The 26425-nt window shown below is 40.8% G+C and overlaps 2 protein-coding genes and 1 non-coding gene across 5 annotated transcripts in view; 2 read left to right on the top strand and 1 right to left on the bottom strand.

Annotated features, from left to right (window-relative positions):
- The window catches only part of TRAPPC11 (trafficking protein particle complex subunit 11), a 53053-nt gene extending 46787 nt beyond the window's left edge, over positions 1 to 6266 (bottom strand). For both annotated transcript variants that reach the window (XM_005556382.5, XM_074040801.1), the window contains exons 1-2: positions 6112 to 6266; positions 1870 to 2094 (exon numbers count right to left, since the gene is read on the bottom strand). In XM_005556382.5, the coding sequence (XP_005556439.2) occupies positions 1870 to 2073 (204 nt within the window). In that variant the 5' untranslated portion in view covers positions 2074 to 2094; positions 6112 to 6266. The remainder of the gene's footprint in view (positions 1 to 1869; positions 2095 to 6111) is intronic.
- A 102-nt stretch (positions 6267 to 6368) lies between these two features.
- Positions 6369 to 25119, top strand: RWDD4 (RWD domain containing 4). 2 transcript variants are annotated; one of them, XM_074040802.1, is made up of 7 exons: positions 6369 to 6628; positions 9569 to 9649; positions 14206 to 14311; positions 14399 to 14546; positions 15905 to 16022; positions 18879 to 18928; positions 23302 to 25119. In XM_074040802.1, the coding sequence occupies exons 3-7, from the start codon at positions 14286 to 14288 to the stop codon at positions 23332 to 23334; spliced, it is 375 nt and encodes a 124-aa protein (XP_073896903.1). In that variant the 5' UTR covers positions 6369 to 6628; positions 9569 to 9649; positions 14206 to 14285; the 3' UTR covers positions 23335 to 25119. The 2 variants fall into 2 exon arrangements, with proteins under 2 accessions (XP_073896903.1, XP_005556438.1); XM_005556381.4 differs by having other exon boundaries at positions 14202 to 14311.
- Positions 11854 to 11959, top strand: LOC123573757 (U6 spliceosomal RNA). Its single transcript, XR_006698493.2, has one exon. It is a non-coding gene; the product is annotated as a U6 spliceosomal RNA (small nuclear RNA).
- Positions 25120 to 26425: the final 1306 nt, after the last annotated feature.

Genomic DNA, 26425 nt, shown 5'->3' with positions numbered 1-26425 from the left:
TGTTCTTATAAAACTGCTCAAAAAAAAATACTACTTAAAATCCCATATGGCTTTGTTTATTTCAAAGACATACTGCTATGATGGCATTTCACCTCACTTGTGGATGAAGTAAAAAGCAGAGAACAATTCTTAACCAGAAGCCTTACAGGAGTCACTTGGGTCTGAGCACTAAGTGCCACACAGTGGGAAGAGGATGCTGTGGATTTGAGTGTTAGCCCTGAAGGATGCAGTTGAAACCTCACATTCCTTCCAAATCACCTGCGCTAGCTCAGACTACTCCACTTCATGTTGATCCAATGTCTGCCTCCGCTAAGGAAAGATGAAGTCTATAAGGAAGGCTGACACAAAATAACATGGGGACTCAGCCAAGAGCTGGGAATAGAGAAATGAAAAGCAGCTTGAATTCAAGCATTAAAAGAGGAGAAAAGAGGGCTTGTGCTGGGCCCCCTGCCTTCTTGACACAAACATGACACTAAAGAAAAATAATTGCATAGGCCTGGTGCAGTGGCTCATGCCTGTAATCCCAGCACTTTGGGTGTAATCCCACCACCCAGGCTGAGGCGGGTGGATCATGAGATCAGGAGATCGAGACCAAACTGGCTAACACGGTGAAACCCCGTCTCTACTAAAAATACAGAAAATTAGCCGGACGTGGTGGCAGGCGCCTGTAGTCCCAGCTTCTCGGGAGGCTGAGGCAGGAGAATGGCATGAACCCGGGAGGCGGAGCTTGCAGTGATCGCGCCACTGCACTCCAGCCTTGGGGACAGAGCGAGACTCCATCTCAAAAAAAAAAAAGAAAAGAAAAGAAAAATAATCGTGTAAGGGCGAGGGCTGGGATGCTATGACTTGCACAATTTCAGACAGCTCAGTTTCCAGGGCTGGATATATGAAATGGTGTCTCCTGTGTGTGGTTCTCAAACACACACAAAATAATCAGCTGGTGACCAAGTCCTGTATTCCCAGAGACCAACTGAGGAGGCATGCAATCTACATTTTTAATAAATAACCCAGGTTATGATGACATACTTGGTCCAGAGATTACTGTGTCAGAGACACTGCTCTAGGGCAAAAGGAAAAAAAAGGGTATGGTTCAGAACTAAAAGGGTTTTATCATCTAATTTTCAAACCAACCTCATAAGATTATGATAAATAACAAATAATCAATATACATAAATATACATAAATTGCATAAAACAGCAAACTGTTTTACTGTTGTTTTTACAACTATGTTAGCTATTAGTGACACTATCATTATGATGATAATTATTACCTAAGGTAAAGTAGTCTTTACTACGTCGTTCACCTTAAAAGTCAGTTTTGAACTTAATACCTTTCTTCATTCTGCAATGAAGAAACTGCCTTAGTTTATGTGTAACTCCTCAAGAATAGGGAATCTGTCTTAAATTCGTATCACTGGCTTGTTGCACGGTTCCAGGTGCCTATCACAAAGCAAGTGCTCAAGAAATCTGTGAAACTGAGCCAAATTACACAGACCATGGGATTCAAAAACGACATCAGTAATGACGGTGGGGACTGCAAGACCTTCCTTTTAGAGGGGACTATGTTAAAAATATGGAGACTTGGGTTTTTTTCCTAAAAACAAAAAAGGGAAAACCTAAGTTCATAGGATAGAAGCTTTACAAAGTAATTATTACTGAGTTTAAAAAAAAAGAACTATTATTAAATATACATGCAGTGTATTACATGAAAATGCCTAAGGCTTTCTTTATGCACCACTGTGACCACTGTCTTGATAAACTCGGCACACACAACAGAACAAAAAAGACACACACACACACACACACACACACACACACACACACACATCGAGAGAGAGGGAGAGAACACATACCAGCACAGTGCCATTACCTTGGGTCTGCATTTGGGATACTCATGGTCACCTGGGAGCACCTTGAAAGAAATTGGTACTCGATCAGCTCTCCGATTGGCACAGAAGGCGTCCCAGACCGCTCGATGCACTGCATTATAAACTACATCCAGGCCCGTAAGAGTAACAAAGGCCATAGGCCGGCAACACAATTCCACAGGCAGGTCCCATTGTGTGGGGCTCATGTTTACGATGTCACAAAAAACCTGAAATACAAAGGTTAATATATACATAATTAATTTTTAAAACCTCATATTCATTTATCCAGCCTGGGCAACGAGAGCGAAACTCTGTCTCAACAACAACAACAAAAAAAAACAAAAAAAAAACCTCATATTCATTTCCAATATATAAATCTCTATTTAAAAATCATTACAAAAAAAAATCATTACAAGGCCAGGCATGGTGACTCATGCATGTAATCCCAACACTTTGGGAGGCCGAAGCAGGTAGATCACTGGAGGCCAGGAGTTTGAGACCAGCCTAGCCAACACAGTGAAACCTTGTCTCTACTAAAAGTACAAAAAATTGGTCGGGCATGGTGGCTCACGCCTATAATCCCAGCACTTTGGGAGGCCAAGGCAGGTGGATTATGAGGTCGGGAGATCAAGACCATCCTGGCTATCACGGTGAAATCCCATCTCTACTAAAAATACACACCTGTAGTCCCAGCTACTCGGACGCTGAGGCAGGAGAATCGCGTGAACCCGGGAGGTGGAGGTTGCAGTGATCGCGCCACTGCACTCTAGCCCGGACAACAGAACGAGACTCAAAAAATTAGCTGGACATGGTGGCACACGCCTGTAACCCCAGCTACTTGGAGGCTGGGGCATGAGAATCGCTTGAACCCAGGAGGTAGAGGCTCCAGTGAGCCAAGATCACGCCACTGCACTTCAGTCTGGGTGACAGTGAGACTGTGTCTCAAAAAAAATGAAATAAATAATCATTACAAAAAGTCAAAAGGATTTGAGTATCTGCAAACTGTCAAGCAAACAGAAGAGAGAAAAAGGGAAAATTTCAATTCCTGAATTGGATCTATTAAAATGTGATAACTATATGACATTTAAAAAAAAATCTTTCATGTTAAAAATGTTGAAGTCAACTTCAAGACAAATGGGTATTTTCAGTAATGTCTCAAAATGCACACAGAACTTTGAAATTAGTAGACTAAGAAAGCAAGAAGGTGATAAAATTAAAATAGATCTATATGATCTATTTCATCTATAAAAGAAAAATATATTGAAGGAAAAATATAAAAGAAAAAGTTGACTTACATATAATAAACTTCCTCTAATTTCTCTGTAATTGCTAATATTGAGTTTCTGAATACCTAGGATATTATTAAAATAATAGCCTTTAATTTATGTAATTATCTAAATAGTAGCTATGTTGTCTCATTTGCCACAATATAAAATGTACTCTTTAAAGAAAAATCTGTAAGGGAAAAACTAACAATGAATGGAAACTTCTCAGAGGATGTTTCCATTGCATTCTTTAGCTAAGAATCAGTCCATAATAAATCTAAAGTATGCCCTGACTTTGTAAGTATATAAAACTATGTTTATCACAAACAAGACTGTCATATTATATATATATATATATATTTTTTTTTTTTTTTTTTTTTTTTTTTTGAGACAGAGTCTCACTCTGTCACCAAGCTGGAGTGCAGTGGCATGATCTCAGCTCACTATAACCTCCACCTTGCGGGTTCAAGTGATTCCCCTGCCTCAGCCTCCCTAGTAGCTGGGACTACAGGCATGTGCCACCATGCCCAGCTAATATTTTTGTATTTTAGTAGAGACGGTGTTTCACCATGTTGGCCAGGATGGTCTTGATCCCGTGACCTCAGGTGACTGCCCGCCTTGGCCTCCCAAATGAGGTTCTTTTAAAGGATAATCTATACCAGTATACTATAGAGAATTCAGGTAAGGCACAAGTGGCTCATGCCTATAATCCCAGCACTTTGGGAGGACAAGGCCAGAGGACTGTTGAGGCCAGGAGTTCGAGACCAGTCTGGGAAACACAGTGAGATCCTGTCTCTAAAAGAAATAAAAAAGAAAATAGACAGGCATGGTGGTGCACACTTGTAGTCCCAGCTACTTGGGAAGCTGAGATGGGAGGATCACTTGAGTCTAGGTGTTTACAGTTACAGTGAATTATGATTGTGCCACTGCACTCCAGCCTGGGTGACAGAGCAAGATTGTGTCGCAAAAAAAAAAAAAAAAAGTTATTCCAAACAATATTATCACTATATTTTAAATTTAATCTTATTTGAAAACGAATATGTCATGAGGCTCTTTTAAAAGGTAATCTACACCAGTATATTATAGAGAAGTCTAATACAATCTTTGTGAAAAGTGAGGCACACTTAGGCTAATACCTGATCCCCAAAACATGGAATATTTTCAACTGAAAGGTTAATTTAGGAAAGACTATTAGTTTTCTCATGTTTACGTACTGAGAGAACAATAGGTATTGAATAAATGATTTGCAAAGCTTGCCAGAAATGTCTACAACAGATAGTTTTAGAATTGTTTAAATATTTTTAGGACAGGATTAAGTTATGAGGGCAAAGGATTGCATGTTCAGAGAAAGAAACAGTCTAGTTCTGGGTAATTTGGGAATGAAAATTAAAAACGGGTGACCAGGCTGGGCACAGTGGCTCACACCTGTAATCCCAGCACTTTGGGAGGCCAAAGAGGGCGATTCACGAGGTCAGGAGTTCAAAACCAGCCTGACCAATATAGTAAAACCACGTCTCTACTAAAAATACAAAAATTAGCTAGGCATGGTGACAGCGCGCCTGTAGTCCCAGCTACTCAGGAATATGAGGCAGGAGAATTGCTTGAATCTGGGAGGCAGAGATTGCAGTGAACCGAGATCGCACCACTGCACTCCAGCCTGGGCAACAGAGCAAGACTCCGTCTCAACAACGACAACAAAAAGCAGGTGACCAAAATACAATACGGGCACCTTTGCTTAATATGAGTCTAGACTAGAGGCCATTTCCTGTAATAACTCCAGAGGCCCAAAAGACATAGCTGTGGTCTTTGAATATGTAGCTGAAATAAGAGGAACTAAAAATGACTGTGTCATCCAATACAAATACGAGTCACATAAATAAATTAAAATTTTCTAGCAGTCATATTAAAAAGTAAAACGTGGATGGAATTCATTTTAATAATATTCAATTTAACGCAGTACAGTATGTCCAAAATATTATCATACTGACACTAATATAGAAGTTATTAATGACATATTTTACCTTTTTTTGCACTGAATCTTCAAAATCTGGTGTGTATTTTACACTCACGGCACAACTAAATTCAGACTAGCCTATTTCAAATGCCTGATGTAGCTACCGGCTACAGAACTGGACAGCAGAGATCTAAATTATGGGAAATCTGTTCCAAAATCACAGCATGAAAATTGTAACAGAAATTATTGCCACGTTCTCCCATGGCACTTGAAATGGTCGTGCTTATTTTGCAGCAAAGGAATTTGAATGAGAACACCGATACGCACAGGCGCAGATTGAAAGGATCTCAATGACAGGCTGGAAGGAGAAATTTTCAGCTATCCTGGAAGAAGCCAGTGGAGCAACCAACGAAACTATACATGAAAGGAAGCGCAACTATAGAAGGTGAATAATGAATGGGAGATCCAGTAATGCAAGGGAAGTAAACTGGAAACTAGCGTGAGAGGTAAGAAAAGTGGGCCAATCAAACTGGGAACTAAAAAAACCCTAAAACCTAATGTGGTTGCTTTTTTTTCCTTTTAACTAACTGGAAGTTCAGGGTGTAGGACACAAGGCTCCTGAGAATGGGATTGAGAGATGTTCAACTACAAAACGAACAAAGGAGGAACGACAGTGTGAGGACGAAATGATATTTCGATGTTAAAGATGAGAAGAAAACAACCCAACCTAGGAGAAACACCGCCCCCCTGGTCGCAGTATCTGCTCTGGTAGCTCCGGTGAGGAAAGGCAGAGGAATAACATTGCAGTCCCTAAAGGCAGATATCTTCCTCCTCTTATTCCCCTGTCTTAAACCTGGGAGGCCCCAGAAATGGGTGCGTCTTTCCTTGGGTCTAAAAGAGAAGTGCCAGGATTGCACTCGTCGACGGGATTGCAAAACGCAGGCCCCCAAACCAGCATTGTTAAGAGCTAGCTCTCTTCCTCGGCGATCCCGCCTGGCCCCGCGGGTCTCCCGGCCCGGACTCACCCAGGCCCCACGCCCCGGGCCCGCTGCAGCTAAGGCCTGTCGCCGCCAGCCGGGACAAGACGAGGGGAGGCGGGGGGATGTCACAGAACGCCGGGGCCCGTCCCCACCGCTGCAGCCCCACAGCCAGCTCCAACAGGCGAGACTTCCCTGTACCCACCTCCCCCAGCACAGGAAGCACTTTCTGGGCCTGAGTGACAGCGCTCTACACCAATCGCTGTCCCGGAACTTTACGCCGCTCCTCCGAGCGTCAGGAAGACGCTGCACTTCCCAGGCCCCACCAGCCGCGGCTCCTGCCCCGAGCCCACAGCCCACCGCCGGCGGCTGGGCGCTGCCGAGGCCCGGGGCGCATGCGATTGGCGTCTGCCAGTGCGAAGACTGCCGCCGCCACAACCGAGGCGCCAAAGGGGGACGCCCGGCCTGTGGGCCGCTGCCCCCGCTGTCTCTTCGTTGTTGGGAAAGCCGTCCGCTCAGGAGGCGCCCCGCGACCGGCGCGATGAGTGCCAACGAGGACCAGGAGGTGAGCCACCCGGCTCAGGGCCCTCTCCCAGCGCGGGCGCGGCGCGCAGCCCCGGGCACCGGTGAGACCTGGTGCCCGGACGGGCTGCCCGGCACGTGCCCTGCGCCCTCGGAGCCGGCCGGGGTGCCCCGAGTTCACCGGGGTCCCACCCAAGCGCGCGTGAATGGGCAGGAGTCCGCCTCTGCCTCTCTTCCCCCCTCATTTTTCATGTTTGCAAATCCTAGAGTCTCCCCTAGTTTCCTTGATAACAGGGATGAGCGTCCTTGGTGCACGATCCAGTGCTCTTGGCTCTCCTTGAATCCCATGTGTTCAGTGCCTGTTTACTGAGTTAGGCTGATCACCTTTAAATTTTAGTCTGGTCACCTTTTTAAATCTCTTGGCTAGTAGAGGGCTAATTAAGTTAGTTACATTTCTCATGGAAGAAAATGACGTTAATGGTGCTTCTGTCCATATTGTTTGGGGAAATCTTTTACCCGTGTGTTTTGAGCATTCATGTACCACCTGAACTTACAGTTTATGCTCAGATATTTCCTGGTGAGATGCCATTTTGACATTGAATCATGCAATATTAGAGTTGGGGGTGGGTGCCACAGGCCATCTGTAGGGGAACCTTCTAACTTTGATAGGTAGGTAGATGATAGCCGCAGGGCTGCACGGTAAGTATGTGGTAGAATCGGGACTAGAAACCAGGTTTTACTGGGTGGTAGATAAGTTCACTGTTAATTTAAAGTATAATGCTTGAAACTTACTACTTTTACATGATAAATGTAATAGAATCTCTGGATTGGAAGGTAACCTTTAAAGAACCCAAAGTTCAACAAGCTAGCTAGCTGATATCTGAATCTCTTCTAAAATATTCTTGCCAGGTAAATTTCTAAGTGAATGCATTAATAGCTTTGTCTCCCTGCAAAGCAAAGAACATACAGTGTAATATTTCTCAGAGTTTGACCAGAGTCCCCTACCTTAGAACCATTTAGATGGTTGCTAGAAAACAGATGCCTGCACTCCACCCCAGACCTACTGAATCAGAATTTCTGTGGTGGGCCCAGGAATCTCCAGTTTGACAGGAAAATTTCATTCTTCTTTCAGATGATCGATGTTCTGATCTTTGAAGATAGTTTCCTGCCCAGTTTCTCAGACCTCTTCTCAGATGAAGTGGTTCCTTTTAGCTTGTCTTCATATATCCATTCTTTGTTAATTTCTTCACTCTCCTGGAATCACATGTCTGTGGACAGATTTTAATTTTTTAAATGTCCTGTTTCAAAATTGTGGCATCATGCTGTTTTGTCTAGTTAAATTTACTGTCAACTAAAATCTTTTAAGTGCTTTTTACAAAGCAATTTGTCTTTCATCTTCAACTTCTATATTTAGGTATCTAAGTATTAATACAAATTCTACTTACCCTGCTAAATTTCATCATTAGCTTGCTTTTCAAAGACTTTTTGGGTTCTTATTCTGCTATCAGCATTATTCACTATCCCAACAAATTGTCATCCACAAATTTAATAAACTTGCCTTCTATTTTTGTACCTGTCCAAGTCATTAATTAAAATATGGGAAAGGATTAGGGGCAGGAGTAGTACTGTATCTTGAGTAAGGTTTTTGTTCCAATCTAATCTTAGTTATTCTTTAATCCAGCTTGAATTTCTGTTTTTTTTTTTTTTTTTCTGTAAAGGTAGCAAGAGAAACCTATGGAGCCTGGCTGAAATCTGTATAGTCGGTGTTTTATACCTTTCTTCTTTGTGCCAATCAAGTTTCCCTTTCTAAGAAGGGTATATCTTGTTTTTCAGATGCTTGCTAGGTCTCAGGGACTACTCCTTCATCTCCCGGTTCCTCACACACTATTTCTTCAGTAATTTCTTTTTGTTGTTGTTGTTGCTGTTTTTGAGACGGAGTCTCGCTCTGCAGCCCAGGTTGGAGTGCAGTGGCCTGATCTCGGCTCACTGCAACCTCCACCTCCCGGGTTCAAGCGATTCTCCTGCCTCAGCCTCCTGAGTAGCTGGGACTATAGGTGCCCATCACCATGCCCAGCTAATTTTTGTATTTTTAGTAGAGATGGGGTTTCACCATGTTGGCCAGGCTGACCTCGAATTCCTGACCTCAGGTGATCCGCCCGCCTCGGCCTCCGAAAGTGTTGGGATTACAGGCGTGGACCACCACGCCCGTTCAATAATTTCTTTTCTAAAATTTTGACTGTAGATCAAGCCCACTTTCACCATCTTTAGTTTGTAGAATTCATGACTTGCATCTTTTTGAAAAACTCAAACATGTACCCAAGTGCAATCTTTCTTTACTTATTTTCTCGGGTATTCATCAGTGATCACAGTGATGAACTTCTCAGTTGTAATACCAAAATGTTCTAAGAACTATGTCCAAGCAAGGATTACTAGTTACATTTTCTCTGACAGTCCTGTCTCGTCTTGGGTAGATACTTGTCAGCATTTTTCTTAAAGTTATTTTTCTTGCCCTTAGGCGTTTTTTAAAGCTTTGTATCACTGTGGGAAGGATTACATATAAAATAAATGTATGTCAATAATGGGAAAGTATTGTTTTTCATAGTTCTTGTCTTCAGGTTTAATACTCTTTGCACCCAGGGTCCTCTTCAGCAGAGTGCTAAGAGCACTTGCTCTGGAGTGGCTTTAGACTTCCTTGCCTCCGTAGGAAGGAGAAAATAGTAGGAGCCTCTCGACAGGGTTGATTTGAGAAGTCTGTGCGATAATACATTGTACAGTGCTTAGCACTGCCTGACACAGAGTTTGAAAGTATCATTGGTAGTAATATTGTCATGTGTTGCTGCATGCACCTATGTGGTAAGTATCTAAGGTTATGTAAGTTGGTCAAGCTTTACATAGTTGAGTGGGCTTGAATGAGAAAGTAAAGACCCTCTATTTCTAATTCATTTATGCCACTGAACAAAACTCATTCAGTTCTTTATTTCAGATGGAACTAGAAGCATTACGCTCTATTTACGAAGGAGATGAAAGTTTCCGGGAATTAAGTCCAGTTTCTTTTCAATATAGGGTAAGACATGGCATGAGTAAGAGCACTTAGAACTTTGCTAGAAAAGACTAAAAGTGGCTAAAAATGCTTATTTTGTTTTTTAAACTTGTTTAAATTTATTATGTCTGTATTTTCTATAGCATTTAAATGGAAATATCACCCAAACATCAGTCATTTTTAATGTTTGAAAACTTAATTCAGAAACTTTTAAAGAACCAGGATAAACTTGTTTTTATTGTACCAGAATCATAAGCTGTTAGAAATGGAAAAAACCTTAAAAATTATGTGATCTTATCTTTAACATAAAATAGTAACAGTAGGGCTGGGCACGGTGGCTCACGCCTGTAATCCCAGCACTTTGGGAGGCCGAGGTGGGTGGATCACGAGGTCAGGAGATCAAGACCAGCCTGGTCAACATGGTGAAACCCCATCTCCACTAAAAATACAAAAAATCAGCCAGGCGTGGTGACCCGTGCCTATAGTCCCAGCTACTCGGGAGGCTGAGGCAGGAGAATAGCGTGAACCTGGGAGGCAGAGCTTGCAATGAGCCGAGATCACACCACTGCGACAGAGCGAGACTCCTGTCTCAAAAAAAAAAAAAAAAAATAGTAACAGTATTTTTTTTCCGTAAATAAGTCATATAAACCTTTTATTCAAATGATAATAAGTAGGTGGGGCACAGTGGCCCACACCTTTAATCCGAGAACTTTGAGAGGCTGAGGCAGGAGGATCACCTGAGGTCAGGAGTTCAAGACGAGCTGACCAGCATGGTGAAACCCTGTATCTACTAAAAACACAAAAATTAGCCAGGCATGATGGTGCACGCCTGTAATCCCAGCTACTTGGGAGGCCGAGGCAGGAGAATCGCTTGAACCCGGGAGGGGGAGGTTCCAGTGAGCAGAGATTGTGCCACTGTACTCCAGTCTGGGCGACAGAGCGGGACGCAAAAAAAGCAAATGATTATAAGTAGTGGAATGGGAAAGTTTTTTGGAAAAGGTTTACAGTTATTATTAACACTGTCACAGTTTAAACTATGAGAAATGATCCTTATGCAGGATGGATGGATGGCCGTCACAGAAAATAAGTTTCTGTTCTCAATTCCCTTTCAAGCTTAACAGTCCTTACACCATCTCCAAGTATATAATGACCAGGAACCTCAAATGTCCAAAATTAACAGTGGAGCTAAGTCCTAGGCCCTTCTATTTGAATCCGGTTGCTACTCTCTCCTTAGCAAATGGGAGGTTGAGAATTTCCCTGTACTTTCCTAAATGTCTCATTCACCATGGCAGTGATTTGGAGCACACTACAGAATGCTGTAGGACATTTATATGTACTATAAGACGGACACTGATGTGACCCATAGGATGGATTTAGGAGGAATGAGACATGAGATTAGGAGACAGCGTGTTGATAGTCAAAGGGTCAGCGGTAAAGTTCTGCCTGTGTCCTAAGTCACACCACTCAGTTCTTGCACAGAATAGTCTGGTAGCCTCCTAGTTGACTTCCCTGATTTAGTACTTTCTTTAGCTTCCCCCTTATACTCCACCATTAGTCCTCCAACGGTACTAGCTGGCTCTCTGAAACATTCAAGTAGTCATCCCATTCTCTTGTTCAAAAATGTTTCTCCATGGGCTCCTCTTGCCTATAAAATGAGGACTAAATTTTTTCACATGACACTCCAAATCTTTCTGTTCGTTTCTGTCTCTCCAAACTTTTCCCACCACTCACATGCCTTGGACATAATGGGTTGTTAGATTTTCCCCCATATATTTTTTTCTAGTACTGTGCTTTTGCACACATTGTTTAATCTTTCCCTCACCTCAGGTCCATTATCCCCCTGCCTCTCCTTTAAGGCCTAGCTCAGGCCTCCTCTGCGACACATTAATATTTGGGCCATGTCTCCTGTGTCAGCTCTGACTTTGGAGATCAGAATTAGCCATTCCCCATTTCTTCATACTTTGTTTTGTTACTTTTGAGTTATTATTCATATTGCAGTTTTGTAAGTTATATAAATATCTGTCTTGAAGATAGGAATGGCCTGGTCTCTATCTTTGTATCTTCAGTACCCAGCACAGTGTGAGGCATGTGATAATTTATTCCTAAATGCACCATGAGAAAGGATGTAGTGATTGCATGAAGCAGGTAACTTTTATCACTTTTTATCATCTATGTTTAAAACATAAACATAAACCAATGACATCTATTATGCAGATAATCCTTATCCAGGTCTATCAGTAGATCCCTACATTTATTTTAATAACAATACAGAGGAGATTAGCATAGCCCTGTGCAAGGATGAGAATGTTGATTCATGTATCATTCCATAGTTTGACTAGAAAATCACCGTTTTGCAACCACCAGTATAATAGTTGATTCAGTTACCGTTAAGGACTGTTAATGAAGGCTAAAGCCTTTGGGTGAAAGGTTGTTGAGAAACAAGGTATTCATACCTTGTTTTGTAGAGCTGCCCCACAGATGACGATGATTTTTTTTTTTTAATAGAGACAGGGTCCTGCTATGTTGCCCAGGCTGGTCTCTAACTCCTGGCCTCAAGTAATCCTCCCACCTCAGCTTCCCAAAGAGCTGGGATTACAGACATGAGCCACCTCACCCAGCGAGATTATTCATTAATTACAAAATGAAAAGGTTTACGTTGAAGAGATCTGGAGAAGATCACCTTAACCATGTGATCAATCTTAGTGTCACCAATGATGATTCTGGACGATCTTGTGTACCTCCTTATATGATGCTGTGGGAAGATGCCACATCACCTCTATAGCTTTCTTACCACAAATGTTTAATTTGAATGAGTTCAGATCTGGGGACATTATATAAGAAAACTAGCCTGTATTATTTTTGGTTTAAAAGGCAGGGGAAGCCAGGCACAGTGGCTCATGCCTATAATCCCAGCACTTTGGGAGGCTGAGGCAGGAAGATCACTTGAGCTCAGGAGTTCGAGACCAGCCTGGGCAACATAGGGAGACCTTATCTCTACCGAAAGTTTTTTAAAATTAGTCTGGCATGGGGCACACGCCAGCTACTTGAGTGACTGAGGTGGGAAGTTGTTGTTGTTGTTGTTGTTTGAGATGGAGTCTTGCTCTGTCGCCAGGCTGTAGTGCAGTGGTGCGATCTCAGCTCACTGCAACCTCCGCCTCCTGGGTTCAAGCGATTCTCCTGCCTCAGCCTCCCGAATAGCTGGGACTACAGGCATGCGCCACCGCGCCTGGCTAATTTTTGTATTTTCAGTAGAGACGGGATTTCACTGTGTTGGCCAGGATGGTCTAGATCTCTTGAGCTCAGGTGATCTGCCCACCTTGGCCTCCCAAAGTGCTGAGACTACCGGCATGAGCCGCCATACCCAGCAGATTTCTTTTTTTATTTTTTTTTTTTTACTTTTGCCACAGACTCTTGCTCTGTCGCCTGGGCTGGAGTGCAGTGGCATAGTCTCAGCTCACTGCAACCGCTGTGATTGTGCCACTGCACCCCAGCCTGGGCAATTGAGTGAGACCCTGTCTCAAAAAAAAAAAAAAGGCAGGGGAGAAGGCTGGAGACCGTTCTAAATTAAAGCAGAATAAAGAGGCATAGCAACCCAGTGCAATCCATGATCCCTCAATGGATTATGGATTTGTGGATTGGGATGATGCCTATTAAAGGACACTTTAGATATGATTGGGTAGTTTTTAATAGAGTTTATGCATTAGGTAGTATTTTTGTGCCAATGTTGAATTTCTGGAGTGTAATAATTATCTTGTGGTTATGAAGAAGATTGTCCTTTTCTTAAGATACTTTACTCAAATATTGAGGAAATTTCATTACTGTTAAATGTTTCAGCAAAAACCAAAGGGGGAAAAAATCACATTGGGAGAGTAGGGGTTGATGCTATGGTGGAAAGGGGGACGGATAAAGTAAATGGGGCAAAAAGTATTTGGTGAATGAGATCAATGTCAGTGAGTGTTCATTATACTATTTCAATTTTTCTTTAAGATTAAAAATGTTTAAATAAAAAGTTGGCAGAGCAAAAGAAGGGCATCTTTATTCAGAAATTATTATCAGCTGAAGGCATTCCTTTCCCTTATCCTTTGCCTTTTCCTTCTTTCTCTCAGTTTTAAATTTCGTTTTCTTACCTCTTGGGATTGTGCCTCTTGGGATTTAGCAGTTGGATAACTTAAAACAAAGATGAGGTGTGTCGAGTTTGTGAATTACTTTTGCCCCTTCCCTTTCTGTATCCCACGGATAAGTTGATGTCTTACTTTCATCCTCAGAAAACTGGTGAAAACACTAAAAAATCCCTGAGATGTAGGCGTGGTACTAGAAAAGCTGATAGGCTGGTTAGGGACAGGACATGGGCATAAACGGAACGTATAAAGGCATGCTAGGACTAAATTAAAATCAGACTGTCCTGTGACTCCCTGCACCCCTGCTCAGTCCTAGCCTGTATCCCTGGACTTTTCAAAATATTACATTTCTGATCTGAGCGTGAGTATTGGAAAGAATTCACCATTTTGAAGATTATAATTTAGTTTTCTGTCTTTGTATCACTTTTTACAAGCCTAAGATTTCCCCTTCTCTTCAGATAGGTGAAAATGGCGATCCCAAAGCCTTCTTAATAGAGATTTCCTGGACAGAAACATATCCCCAAACACCTCCAATTCTATCTATGAACGCTTTTTTTAACAACACCATGTGAGTAGTGTCTTGTTTTTACTGCTTTTCATTTCACGCTCTGTTACACTTTTCTCTCAGCAAGGTATTTTTTGCTGTGCTTTGTAGATCGTCTGCTGTAAAGCAGAGTATATTAGCCAAGCTGCAGGAAGCAGTGGAAGCTAACCTGGGAACCGCGATGACCTATACATTGTTTGAATATGCCAAAGACAATAAAGAGCAGTTCATGGAGAATCACAATCCCGTTAATTCCGCAGTGAGTGTGTGATTATTTTTTTGCCAGATTCTTTTGTTGTTTTGGTTTTGCTGTTAGTAATACATTTGCACTAGTTAATATCTATTCAGAATTGGAAGAAGACTTTGTTAAAGTGAGAGTTACCCCTGAGTTAAATAAGAACAATGAATTTCAGAATTTTTCTATTTAACCTAAAAAATGATATTATATTCTCTAGATTTTTATCCTTTATCAAAGACCAGTATTTGTTTAATATCTTCATAAAGCTTAGACAGCTAAGGGATCTGTTATGCAGTGCTAAAATAAGTATGAAATTGCTTTCTCCATGAGGCTTGTTTTGTTGTAAGTAGTCTTGCCACGGTTCAATTTGCAGAAGTTGCAGCATGTGGAAACTTTATTGAATAGAAAAAATTGTTTTATTATTATTTCTAGAATAGTTTTAGGAAATATTTCTTTTATGACCTTAAACATCTGTGTATGAGACCCCTTTGCACCACGTCATGCACTAAAAGACTTTGAGTGGTTCAGTGTAATTTAGTGTTGTCTTGTGAACCCAGTGGTAAGCTTTTGGCAGCAAGGCCTGTCTTCTGTTTGAGTGGTTTTGGCTTTCACATTCCCAACAGGGCACAGAACCCCAAGAGGCAACTGGAGGAGCAGTGGAGGGTGGTAGCTAAGATCATGGACTCTGGGCCAGACTGCCTGGGTTCACATCACTGCACCACTTACCAACTCTGTGACTTTGGGCAAGTTTCTTCATCTTTCTGTGCTCAGTTCCTCGTCTGTAAAATGGGGGTTATATAGTATCTACCTCCTAAGATTGTGGTGAGGATCAAATGTGTGGTATGTGGAAAACATTTGCAGCAGTGCTTAGACCTAGTAAGCGTTTTAAATTTTAGCTATCATATACCCTGACTGCATTAACCCAAATGTCTTAAATTTTTTCTTCTGGAAACCAGGATGTTCTAGGTAGGCACATGTGATTTTTCTAAAGACATGTTTAAACTGTCAAATATTCACACTGAGAAACAGCTCTGTAAAGAAAAAAAAGGTTTTAATTGAATTTCCAAATAACAGCAAGTTAACTGAATTGTAAAACTACTTTGCAACCTCAGATCTTTAACATAATGCTGATAATCAGATCTTCCTTCCCAGGATGTTGGTTATAACAATTGAACTAATATTATGTCCTTCGATCTGAACTTTTAAAAGAGTGAAACCAATAATGTGTTAAGGGCACTTGATTTTAAAAATGAATCATACTAATACAGGATTCTTTTATTTCATAAGTGTAAAAATTATCAACCCACTTCGGGGTGTAGCTGTATTTAGTGTAACACAAGTTGTAAGGTATGAGGCTGATAATTATTTCTTTTTTTTAGACATCGATAAGCAATAGCATCTCAATTGAAACTCCTAATACAGCCCCATCAAGTAAGAAAAAAGACAAAAAAGAACAACTTTCAAAAGCCCAGAAGCGTAAGCTGGCAGACAAAACAGGTTTGTATGTGTTTCTTTTCTTTTTTTTTTTTTTAGACTGAGTCTTGCTCTGTCACCCAGGCTGGAGTGCAGTGGCATGATCTCAGCTCACTGCAACCTCCACCTCCCAGGTTCAAGCAGTTCTCCTGCCTCAGCCTCCCGAGTAGCTGGGACTACAGGCACACGCCACCACACCCGGCTAATTTTTGTATTTTTAGTAGAGACGGGGTTTCACCATGTTGGCCAGGCTGCTCTTGAACTCCTGACCTCAGGTAATCTGCCTGCCTCTGCCTCCCAAAGTGCTGGGATTACAGGTGTGAGCCACCACACCCGGCTGTTCTTTTTCTTTTATAACCTAGATAAATGGATTGCTTTTTAGTGTGATCTGGTGGATATGTCTAGATTAATTCTCTACTCTTTCTTGGAGCATTTGGGCCAGTGAACTTTTGGGTCACATATGTATATTGAAAATATTTTGGGAGGCTGAGGCAGAAGGATCGCTTGAACCCAGGAGGCAGCCGTTGCAGCAAGCCAAGATCGTGCCACTGCACTTTAGGCTGGGCAACAACAGCAAAACTGTCTCAAAAAAAAAAAAAGAAAAATATCTACTACTACTTCATCACAAGAGGTCGCCATTTGAAAAAAAAGGTAACTGAGTGGCAAAGTATAAATGAGTCTAGAGGTTGAGGAACATTCAAATAGTCTACAAAAACATGTCCCACCTACATGTTTGGGATTTTGTTTACCTCTTTATTAGCTGTGTGTTATCAAAAATTTTTTGAAATACAGCTTTCATTTGAAATGAATACTGGTATACCATTAGGTGTTAGTGTGATAAATAATTTAACATTTTTGCCTGTAGTTAACTTATTTATACAACCATAATATTTGAGAATAGAATTCTCATATGTTCTAAACAAGAATTCTTTAGAAGAAGATTATAAACTCCAGGCCATACCAACAATAATATTTGATTGCTTTTCTTTATTTAAGCTGAAAACTTGCAAATTGATAACAGTCTGTAAACCTTTTCACCGGGCAAATGAGGACATTGTCATTTGTATCTATGTGTGTGCTACTATGTGAGGTTAAAAGTTTCTCTTGAGAAGAACAGACCCTTTTATTGTGGTGAGGGCCTTTTTTTTTTTTTTTGAGACAGAGTCTCACTCTATCACCCAGGCTGGAGTGCAGTGGCCGGATTTCGGCTCACTGCAACTGCCGCCTCCTGGGTTCAGGCAATTGTCCTGCCTCAGCCTCCCAAGTAGCTGAGACTACAGGCATGTGCCACCACACCTGGCTAATTTTTGTATTTTTTGTAGAGATGGGGTTTCACCATATTGGCTAGGCTGATCTCAGTCTCCTGACCTCGTGATCTGCCCGCCTCGGCCTCCCAAAGTGCTGGGATTACAGGCTTGAGCCACTGCGTCCGGCCTGGTGAGGGCCTTTTAAATGCCCTTTCTTTTGTAATGGAATGGGAGGTTTTCTGTGGTTTATGTTCTGTTTAATGTTTGTCTATGGCAAATAGCAACTCTGTGTTTGTCCCCAAAATACATTTTTGAAATGGTAATGGTTTGTAAAATAAAAAAAAGTAGGAATTCATTCTACCTAATGTCAGAGCAGCATTAAAGTATAAAAACAACTGAAGCAGTAAGTTGTTAGCCATTACAGTCTGTTGTCTAGAGTTTGGTTTATCTCTCTTTGAATGTTGTAGCGTGTATGTCAGTGAGGTACTATTGCCTTCATACATGATGACCTGTGATCACTCTGTTTTGTTAATACCTCCCTACCTTCATCTCTTTGATGATGCCCACCTAAAGCCATTGCCTTCTTATAATGACAGTATAGGAGTTGGTGACTTGGAGCTTTCATTCTAAATAAAATTTTAATGGGACAACCACGGCACTGTGGCTAAGTTTTAGTTAACCAAAACTGGTGATGTGCCCCCCTATAACCAGTAACCAGTGGGATACAATTCTTCTTGGCGTGAAAGAGAAAAGAACGAATAGCATCTAAAATTGAGCTCCAGTAATATTGCTTCTCTCCTATAAGTATCATGGGTTAATTTATTTTTCCCTAGCTGGAAAATTCATATAATGTACTTGTTTTGAGTGTCAATTTTGAAGGTTTCATAAAGTTGAGACATGTGTGTTAATACATCAAGCATGAAGGAAATCAAGCCATTTTAAATTGAAGAATTTTTAGATAGTATTTGTTAAACTATTCTTTAAATTTGAATATTCTGTTAAAAGAATAAAAGCACTTTGTAAACTATGAATTATAAGCTAGTTTCCAAGCAATCCCAACAGATTAAAGCCCTTTTTAAAGAATGTTAGATTAAATAATGAATCTTTTATCAGAGCATAGCAACTAATACATAAGTTAGCCAGCCCTCCTCTTAGTCTTGAAGCCAAGCCCAGCATATATTTGTGAGGCCTCCTGTCTTAAGCCAAGCTTCTGGGCGTGAAACACTGATTTATTAAACAGAACAATACAACTTCTTACTTAAATAAACAGTGGCCTTATATAAAGCAGTAGCTTCATGCAGATGCATGAAACTAATAAATGAATTAACTGCTCTTCCTGGCATTACCAACCCATCTCCATATTTTTTCCTTGATATCAGGTTTTGTCTTGGATAGCAATACCATAAATGTAAAAACGGAGTATACCTAAAATATTTTGCAGGTATTCCCAGGAGAACAGTATCGATTCATAATGATAAACTCTTTTTCCAACTTAGTAATATGTCATTTAAATTTTTAACCTATTTGTGTGCAATAGTATATAAAATCTTATATTATTATATATTATTTAGAATATTAGTTTAAAGCTAACTGGTTGGTCTTAGAAATAAAATTACTATTTTTTATCTTCTAGATCACAAAGGAGAACTTCCTCGAGGCTGGAACTGGGTTGATGTTGTGAAGGTATATAACATTTATATTCTAGTCTTTAAACTTGTTATGATTATTACCAGCAAATAATGAAATTCTTATTTTTTGTTTTCCCCTTCACAACCTTTGAAATTTACTGGGATGTCTGTTTCTTTTTTACATTCAGCATGTAAGTATTTTTGAAATACCTTTTACATTCTTCTCTTCCTTACACTCTCAATTTTAGATCTTTTTTTTTTTTTAATAATGGAAAATTTGCAGAAGTTACAACTACAATATAGTATGACTATGTAAGTACATCTTAAGAATGCAGATGCTTAGGGCACAGTGGCTCACACCTGTAATCCCAGCACTTTGGGAGGTCAAGGTGGTTGGATCACCTGAGGTCAGGAGTTCGAGACTAGCCTTGCCAACATGGTGAAACCCTACAAAAATTAGCTGGGCATGGTGGCACACGACTGTAGTCCCAACTACTCAGGAGGCTGAGGCACGAGAATTTGCTTGAACCCAGGAGACGGAGGTTGCAGTAAGCTGAGATCGTGCCACTGCACTCCAGCCTGGGCGACAGAGTGAGACTCCATCTCAAAAAAAAAGAAAAGAAAAAATAATGCAGATTCTTAAATATGACTCCAAGTTATCAACAATATATGGAAACTGAAGAAAACCAGATATGGAAAAGAATGTTTTGCTTTCTTAGTAGAAATTACTTTTAAGTTTTTGTTTTTTGTTTTTGAGACAGGATCTTGCCCTATCACCCGGGCTAGCTGGTGGCATGATCACAGCTCACTGCAGCCTTGACCTCCCAGGCTTAAGTGAGCCTCAGCCTCCTGACTAGCTGGGATCAAAGGCATGTGCCACCATGCCTGGCTAATTTTTTTTTATTATTTGCAGAGATAGATATATTGCCCAGGCTGGTCTCGACCTCCTGGGCTCAGGTGATCCTCCTACCTTGGCCTCACAAAGTGCTGGGATTACAGGCGTCAGCCACCACACCTGGCCCCAGTTTTTGCGGGTTTTTTTAAGGACAGATCTTAAACATAGTTGTTCATCATATCAAGAACAATTTTCTGTTTTTGTTTAAAATTGTTTGCTTTCATTTTGAATTTATCTGCCTACATGTCTCAAATTTTTCTTGTATTAGCTGTAGTTTCAAATACGTTAAACTAATTTTTAACACAGTAAATTAATTCTCTTTGTAGGACTTAATGAAATAAATTTTGCATTCCATTTAGTGCCACAAATACTGTGAGAAGTGTTTAATGTGATGCAAGGGTAGTTAAAGACTAGGATTTTAGTGAGGACCCACAAATACAGGTAATTTACAAGCAGTGTGTTCTTAAACCTTTTTGTTTTTTGTTTTGGGCTTTTTGTTATTGTTTTGTTTTTGAAGACAAGGTCTGGTTCTGTTGCCCAAGCTACAGTGTAGTGGCGTGAACACGGCTCAGTCCAGCCTTGACCTCCCCAGATTAGGCGATCCTCTCACCTCAGCGTCACATGTAGCGGGGGCCACAGACATGTACCGCTGCATTCAACTTTTTTATTTTTACTAGAGACAGGGTCTCACTTTCTTGCCCAGGCTGCTGGTTCTGAACTCCTGGGCTCAAGTGATCCTCCCACCTTGGCCTCCCAAAGTGCTGGGTTTACTGGCATGAGCCACTGCTCCTGGCTTTTTTTTTTGGAAGCTGAGTCTCGCTCTGTCACCCAGGCTGCAGTGCAATGGCATAATCTCAGCTTACTGCACCCTCTGCTCCTGGGTTCAAGCAATTTTCGTGCCACAGCCTCCCAAGTAGCTGGGACTACAGGCATGCACCACCACACCTGGCTAATTTTTGTGTTTTTAATAGAGATGGGCTTTCGCCATGTAGACCAGGGTGGTCTCAAACTCGTGGCCTCAAGCGATCCCCCTCACCTCTGCCTCCCAAAGTGTTGGTATTACAGGTATGAGCCACGGTGCCCAGCCCTGGCCATTTTCTTAAACTTCATGTGAAAGCCAGCTGTTTGTTCCATGGAATGCATTTTCTATTGAAACTTTAAAATAATCTTAGTGCTCCCAGTAGCTAGCACAAAATTATTTCCTGGGAGTGGGGCCCTAACTTACAATTGGAAGAAACGCAGTATTTCTTCCTCCCCTATATAAGACAGCTGTATGAGTGAAGCCTCTGGCATTCTCTCATTTTCCCAGGCCCTTCTTCACTGATGCTCGATGGATACTCATGTGTCCTACGTGTACCAACGTAAAGCCTAACCAGCTAAATTCATTCTTTCCTCCAAATATACTGTGCTCCAGAATGAGTAATTTTCTTAGTCAAAATGTTGCCTCTCTCAGTGCGGCTCTAAGCCGAAAGTGAGAAGAAAAAGAATCTGATCTAAAGGTGTTGATAGTGCTCCTCCTTCCCTAGCTCCGGAAGTTTTTATTTTTAAGAGTCCCTGTTAATATAAATAGAACTCCAATTTGTTACAAAGAGTAAAATTCAAATTATCCAGTAATCTTGGGAGATGAAAGAAGTTTTTTGTTGTTTTTCTTGTTTGTTTGTTTTTGAGACAGAGTTTCGCACTTGTTACCCAGACTGTAGTGCAGTGACGCAGTCTCAGCTCACTGCAACCTCTACCTCCCGGGTTCAAGTGATTCTCCTGCCTCAGCCTCCCAAGTAGCTGGAATTACAGGTGCTTGCCACCACGCCCAGCTAATTTTGGTATTTTTTAGTAGAGATGGGGTTTCACCATGTTGGCCAGGCTGATCTTGGAACTCCTGACCTCAGGTGATCCACTCGCCTCAGCCTCCCAAAGTGCTGGGATTACAGGCATGAGCCACCATGCCCAGCCCGAAAGAAGGTATTTTTAAGGAGGTTACCACTTAGACATAATTTGGTCTCTGAATCTATTATGCTAAGCCAGTAGTTTCCAACTGTGGGCTTTAGACCCCTGGGATGTCCCTGAGGGACTGTCTCGGAGGGTAGGCAAGGTCAAAACTATTTGCATCATAATACTAAGATGATGTGTGCCCTTTAACCCTTTTTTTTGAGATGGAGTCTTGCTCTGTCACCCAAGCTGGAGTTCAGTGGTGCAATTTCAGCTCACTGCAACCTCCACCTCCCAGGTTCAAGCGATTCTTCTACCTCAGCCTGGGACTATGTGCATGCACCACCATACCCGGCTAATTTTTGTATTTTTAGTAGAGATGGGGGTTTCACCATATTGGCCAGGCTGGTCTCAAACTCCTGACCTCAAGTGATCCGCCCATCTCAGCCTCCCAAAGTGCTGGGATTACAGGTGTGAGCCACCACGCCTGGCCTTAACCCATTTTCTTATGAAACTTCTCTGGCGTTTTCCAGAGGCTACATGACATTTGATGATGCCATCACTAATACTGTTAAAGCACTAAGAGAACGTATGCTTGTATTTTCTTGTGTTTACCAGAATTTTCTCAATTAGTAGGTTGAGGATGTGCATATTAACCCAGGTTCTTAGTACTTCTACTGTGTTGTTGTTAGCTGTCTTCCATTATACCTGATTTACTGTTGAAGCATATTTGTGAGAAGCCAGCTGTCTTCCACTGAGCTTGATAATAAAGGGGCGTGGTGGCTCACGCCTGTAATCCCAGCACTTTGGGTGGCCTAAGCAGGAGGATTGCTTGAGCCCAGGAGTTCAAGACCATCTGGGAAACTTGGTGAGACTCCCTCTCTACAAAAAGTTTTAAAATTTTGAGAATGGGAAGAGGTCCTCAGGCCGAAATATTTGAGAACCAGCACCGTTAGTAGTTTCTGCTTTTCACAACTTCCCACACTCGCTAGCGTTCTTGTCAGGTGCAGTGGCCTTTCTCAGTAGTCGGAGCACTAGTCTGATCAGAATCGTCTTTGTATTTTATCTGCCCCCCTTACCCCAAATTTGCCAACCCCTGCCAAAGATTTTTCTTAGAAAAAAAATTGCAATGCAAAAATAAGACTTTTATATTTTCAAAACCATAAGAATTTATTGTCTGGTTAAGATGGTAAATCTTATATTACGTATTTTTTAAATTTGACCACAATTTAAAATTATTTTTAGAAAATTTTAAAAAGAATGTGTGATAGAAAACAAGAACTTGAAGAATGTCATTCATTTTATAGATGGTGCTTCTATTTGTATATTCTTGGTTCCAGTTTACTTCCTAGAAAGCTTCAAGAGTGTCTCACTCACCCACCCACCCACCACCTCTTTCTGTTTAGATTTTTGTCGAGGTTACATTTTGAAACCTGTTTGAAGTAGCTGAGCTTGAAGTTGAAAAGTAGCTACATGTGATAAAAGCTACAGGTGATTTAAGTTACTTGAACCTTGTTGCCGATAGTTTAATTTTGATACTCCATGGAAATAATGAACTCAGAAAACACCGCTTAAACTTGTTGACTATATTTTCTCTTTTTTTATAGTTAAGCAAAACTGGCTCTAAGGATGATGAGTGAGTAGCACTTGGAATTTGAGACAAGGAAAGAGCATTCTTTTAAAAGTAAAACTGGGTTCAAAATCTTTCATTACTATTTTCTGGTATTGAGGTGGCTTTTTATAAAACAATTTTTTGTATGTTTCTTACATTAAAAAGGTTGTAAGTTGAAAGTTCATGAAGAGATCTGGTTGTATTAAATTATTTTCACAAACTTGCCTTAATAAAAGGTGAAAATGTTAATGTTTAGTATACTTTATGAAGCCTCTTGAGCTTTGTAAATGGACAGGCATGGGGAATAAGAATCAGTGTTAATTTATATGATCTTATCCTGGTGGATGTGCTATTTTCTTAAAGGAGGATGAAGCCCTTTTCAAACTGTCATCCCAGTGGAGCAGAGTACTCAGTGAACAGTTACTCCATAGTGCAATCCATATTAATAGGCTTCTCATCTTAAAATCTTCATCTCTTCTTTTGCTTAATTACTGAACCATAAATTGCTTCAGAGAAATTTAAATGCTGGTATTTGAACTTTATACATGATACTTTCTGTAGTTTCTTTTAATTTTTGAAAGGTCAACTGCTTCCCTTTATACTTTTCTCTTGATTTGGTTCAAGATGTTTGATCCTGAGTGCTTTGAGTGATATGCGGAATAGGAGAATATAAAAACAAACCTGCCAAATACACTAGAAAGCATTTCAGTAAGAAATACTGGCCCTTCTTTAAAACATTTCTCTTGCATATACCAGGATGGGAGTAAAAGATGCCTTAATGTTTAATTTTTGTATTGTTGGAGACATTGATTTTAATAAAATCCTATTTATCTGCTGTTGTGTGCTTTTAGTTGTTGGATAACTGAGGTCTCCTAAATGGTTCAACATAAAACCACATTTCAAGTCTTGTTTCTTTTTTGGAGTGTCTTTTCAAGTATTCAAATGTATTTCTCAACCTGAGCATCTTTTTAATCATGTACATGGGAGTCTTTTATATGCTGAATCATTACACATGCTTGATTTAAAAATAATAATAGTAGAGGAAACTATTGTCTACTTGTACCAGGAAAGGTTTCTGATGTTTATGTGTTTGTACAGTGATTTTGTATATGCGCCCAGCTTTAAGAACACATAAAACTGTTATGTCTGGTAGGGAGATTGTTAGTGCCTCAAGTTACACCTGTGCAGCTTGGGGCTGAGTTTTGATAGAACAATAAACGTTTAAAGAAGTTAAGAGTAGTTTGAGCTGTGTCTGCAGTTTTCACTCGTTAACTGACTTCAGCTAAATAGTTTGAATTATAGAGTAAGTATAATGACAGCAAAGGAGTTAATCTCATTTTCAAAAGCTGTTTCACATTTTATTTCTTGAATTAATGTAGAGTAAAACGTGTTAAAATTCAGGACCACTGGAATATGGCAACTTATGTTTCAGGGTTGTGTGTGGGTAGTATTTGTCGTTGTATTGGTTTGTTTTTTGTTTTGGAAGAAACATCTGCTGGTGGAATAAAATACTTTGTTTTGCTCTGAGGAGACTGAAACTGTTCAGGCTTATTATGGCTCATAGATTACAGAGAATGATGCTAGTTACATGCCAATGAACTATTTTTACTCTTTTTATATGAAATGTACAAATTTCTAGGAGTAATGGTGATGGTGGTGCCTCTTATTACCTTATGTAAAACACTTGAACAGCCTCATCAATATTGCCGTCATCTGTTTAACACTCCCAGTATATTTTCGCAATGTCTGTTTACTTAAAATGTTGTGGAGTGACATAATTAATAAGCAATAAAGTCTGAATTATACACAGTGATTTTTCTTCACATTTTATTTCATATCACTTCAGAGAGAATTGTTGATTTTATAAATCTGCATGGCCTTATGGTACAAGATGTACCCTCCTACTAGAAACTATTCAAAATGTTGGATTAAAAAAATTTTTTTTTTTTTTTTTTGAGACAGAGTCTCACAATGTCGCCCAGGCTGGAGTGCAGTGGTGCGATCTCGGCTCACTGCAAGCTCCGCCTCCCGGGTTCACCCGCCATTCTCCTGCCTCAGCCTCCCGAGTAGCTGGGAGTACAGGCACCCACCACCACACCCGGCTAATTTTTTTGTATTTTTAGTAGAGATGGGGTTTCACCGTGTTAGCCAGGATGGTCTCGATCTCCTGACCTTGTGATCCGTCCGCCTTAGCCTCCCAAAGTGCTGGGATTACAGGTGTGAGCCACCGGGCCCGGCCTAAAAAATGTTTTTCAAATGAGCTCACAGACGATAAGGAATGCCTAGAGGCTAAAAAATTCAGTGAAAGTTGGAACCTAGAGGTTAAGAACGGCTTTAGTTTTCAGTTTCAAGGGTCCAGAAGACACGAGATGAAGGCCAGGATCAGCCTAGGTTAGGGAGTCACACCCCTGAAACATCTGTAAGACTGAGGCCCATCCTGCAGTGTGAACCCTGAGGACATTTCTGGCTTGAACTGTGGTTCTGAATGGAAGAGTAAAATATAAGTATATACATATATATACACATATGTAAGTGTATGTACACACACTCCTGACAGTTTGTGCCCCCAGGTTACCTCACACTTGGATTTCAGCCCAAATTCCTCCCCCACGTGTGATTTTAAAACAGACAAACCCTCAAGCCAGTATTTTAGTTGAAAGAACCAAATCGCTAGGGGCTCTAGGTGACTGTGAGAAATGAACACACATCTGCTCTGTTCTTTCAGAACTCAACTTGAACCCAGACCACCAACCAGGTGCCCCATAAAGAGTTTATGGAATGTGCCCTCACAGTCAAAAATCACAATGCATAAAAGCAAAGCATGAGAGCCTGCCAAAAAAATCTTAGGGGAATGGGAGCTGCAAGGGTATAGCGATACTGTACAGTGTGTTTCAGATAAATAAGAAACTGAATAGGGAACAAGAAAATTATCAGACAAGATTTGAAAACCAAAGAGAACTTCTTGAAATGAAAAAATTGAAATTGAAGTTAAAGATGACAAATACACTTGCAGTGAACCTTGACCACTCTGATACGTATAAATATCCTACGGAATGAAACTGGTTCGAAGCCAGCATTTTGGATTTTCTCCTTTTGATTGCAGCATTAGAATCATTCCA

Source organism: Macaca fascicularis, chromosome 5 (assembly GCF_037993035.2).
Source record: "Macaca fascicularis isolate 582-1 chromosome 5, T2T-MFA8v1.1".
In the NCBI taxonomy this organism is placed as follows: Eukaryota; Metazoa; Chordata; class Mammalia; order Primates; family Cercopithecidae; genus Macaca; species Macaca fascicularis.
The sequence above is the reverse complement of the archived record's forward strand: the minus strand, read 5'-3'. Positions and strand labels throughout refer to the sequence as shown.

What these genes read in the sequence shown, in the direction of transcription:
- RWDD4 (XM_005556381.4), top strand. Translation starts at nt 6,605, where the DNA reads ATGAGTGCCAACGAGGACCAGGAG. An exon ending in GTGCCAACGAGGACCAGGAG is followed by an intron (nt 6,629 to 9,568) that starts GTGAGCCACCCG and finishes TCTTTATTTCAG; the next exon opens with ATGGAACTAGAAGCATTACG. An exon ending in ACAATCCCGTTAATTCCGCA is followed by an intron (nt 14,547 to 15,904) that starts GTGAGTGTGTGA and finishes TCTTTTTTTTAG; the next exon opens with ACATCGATAAGCAATAGCAT.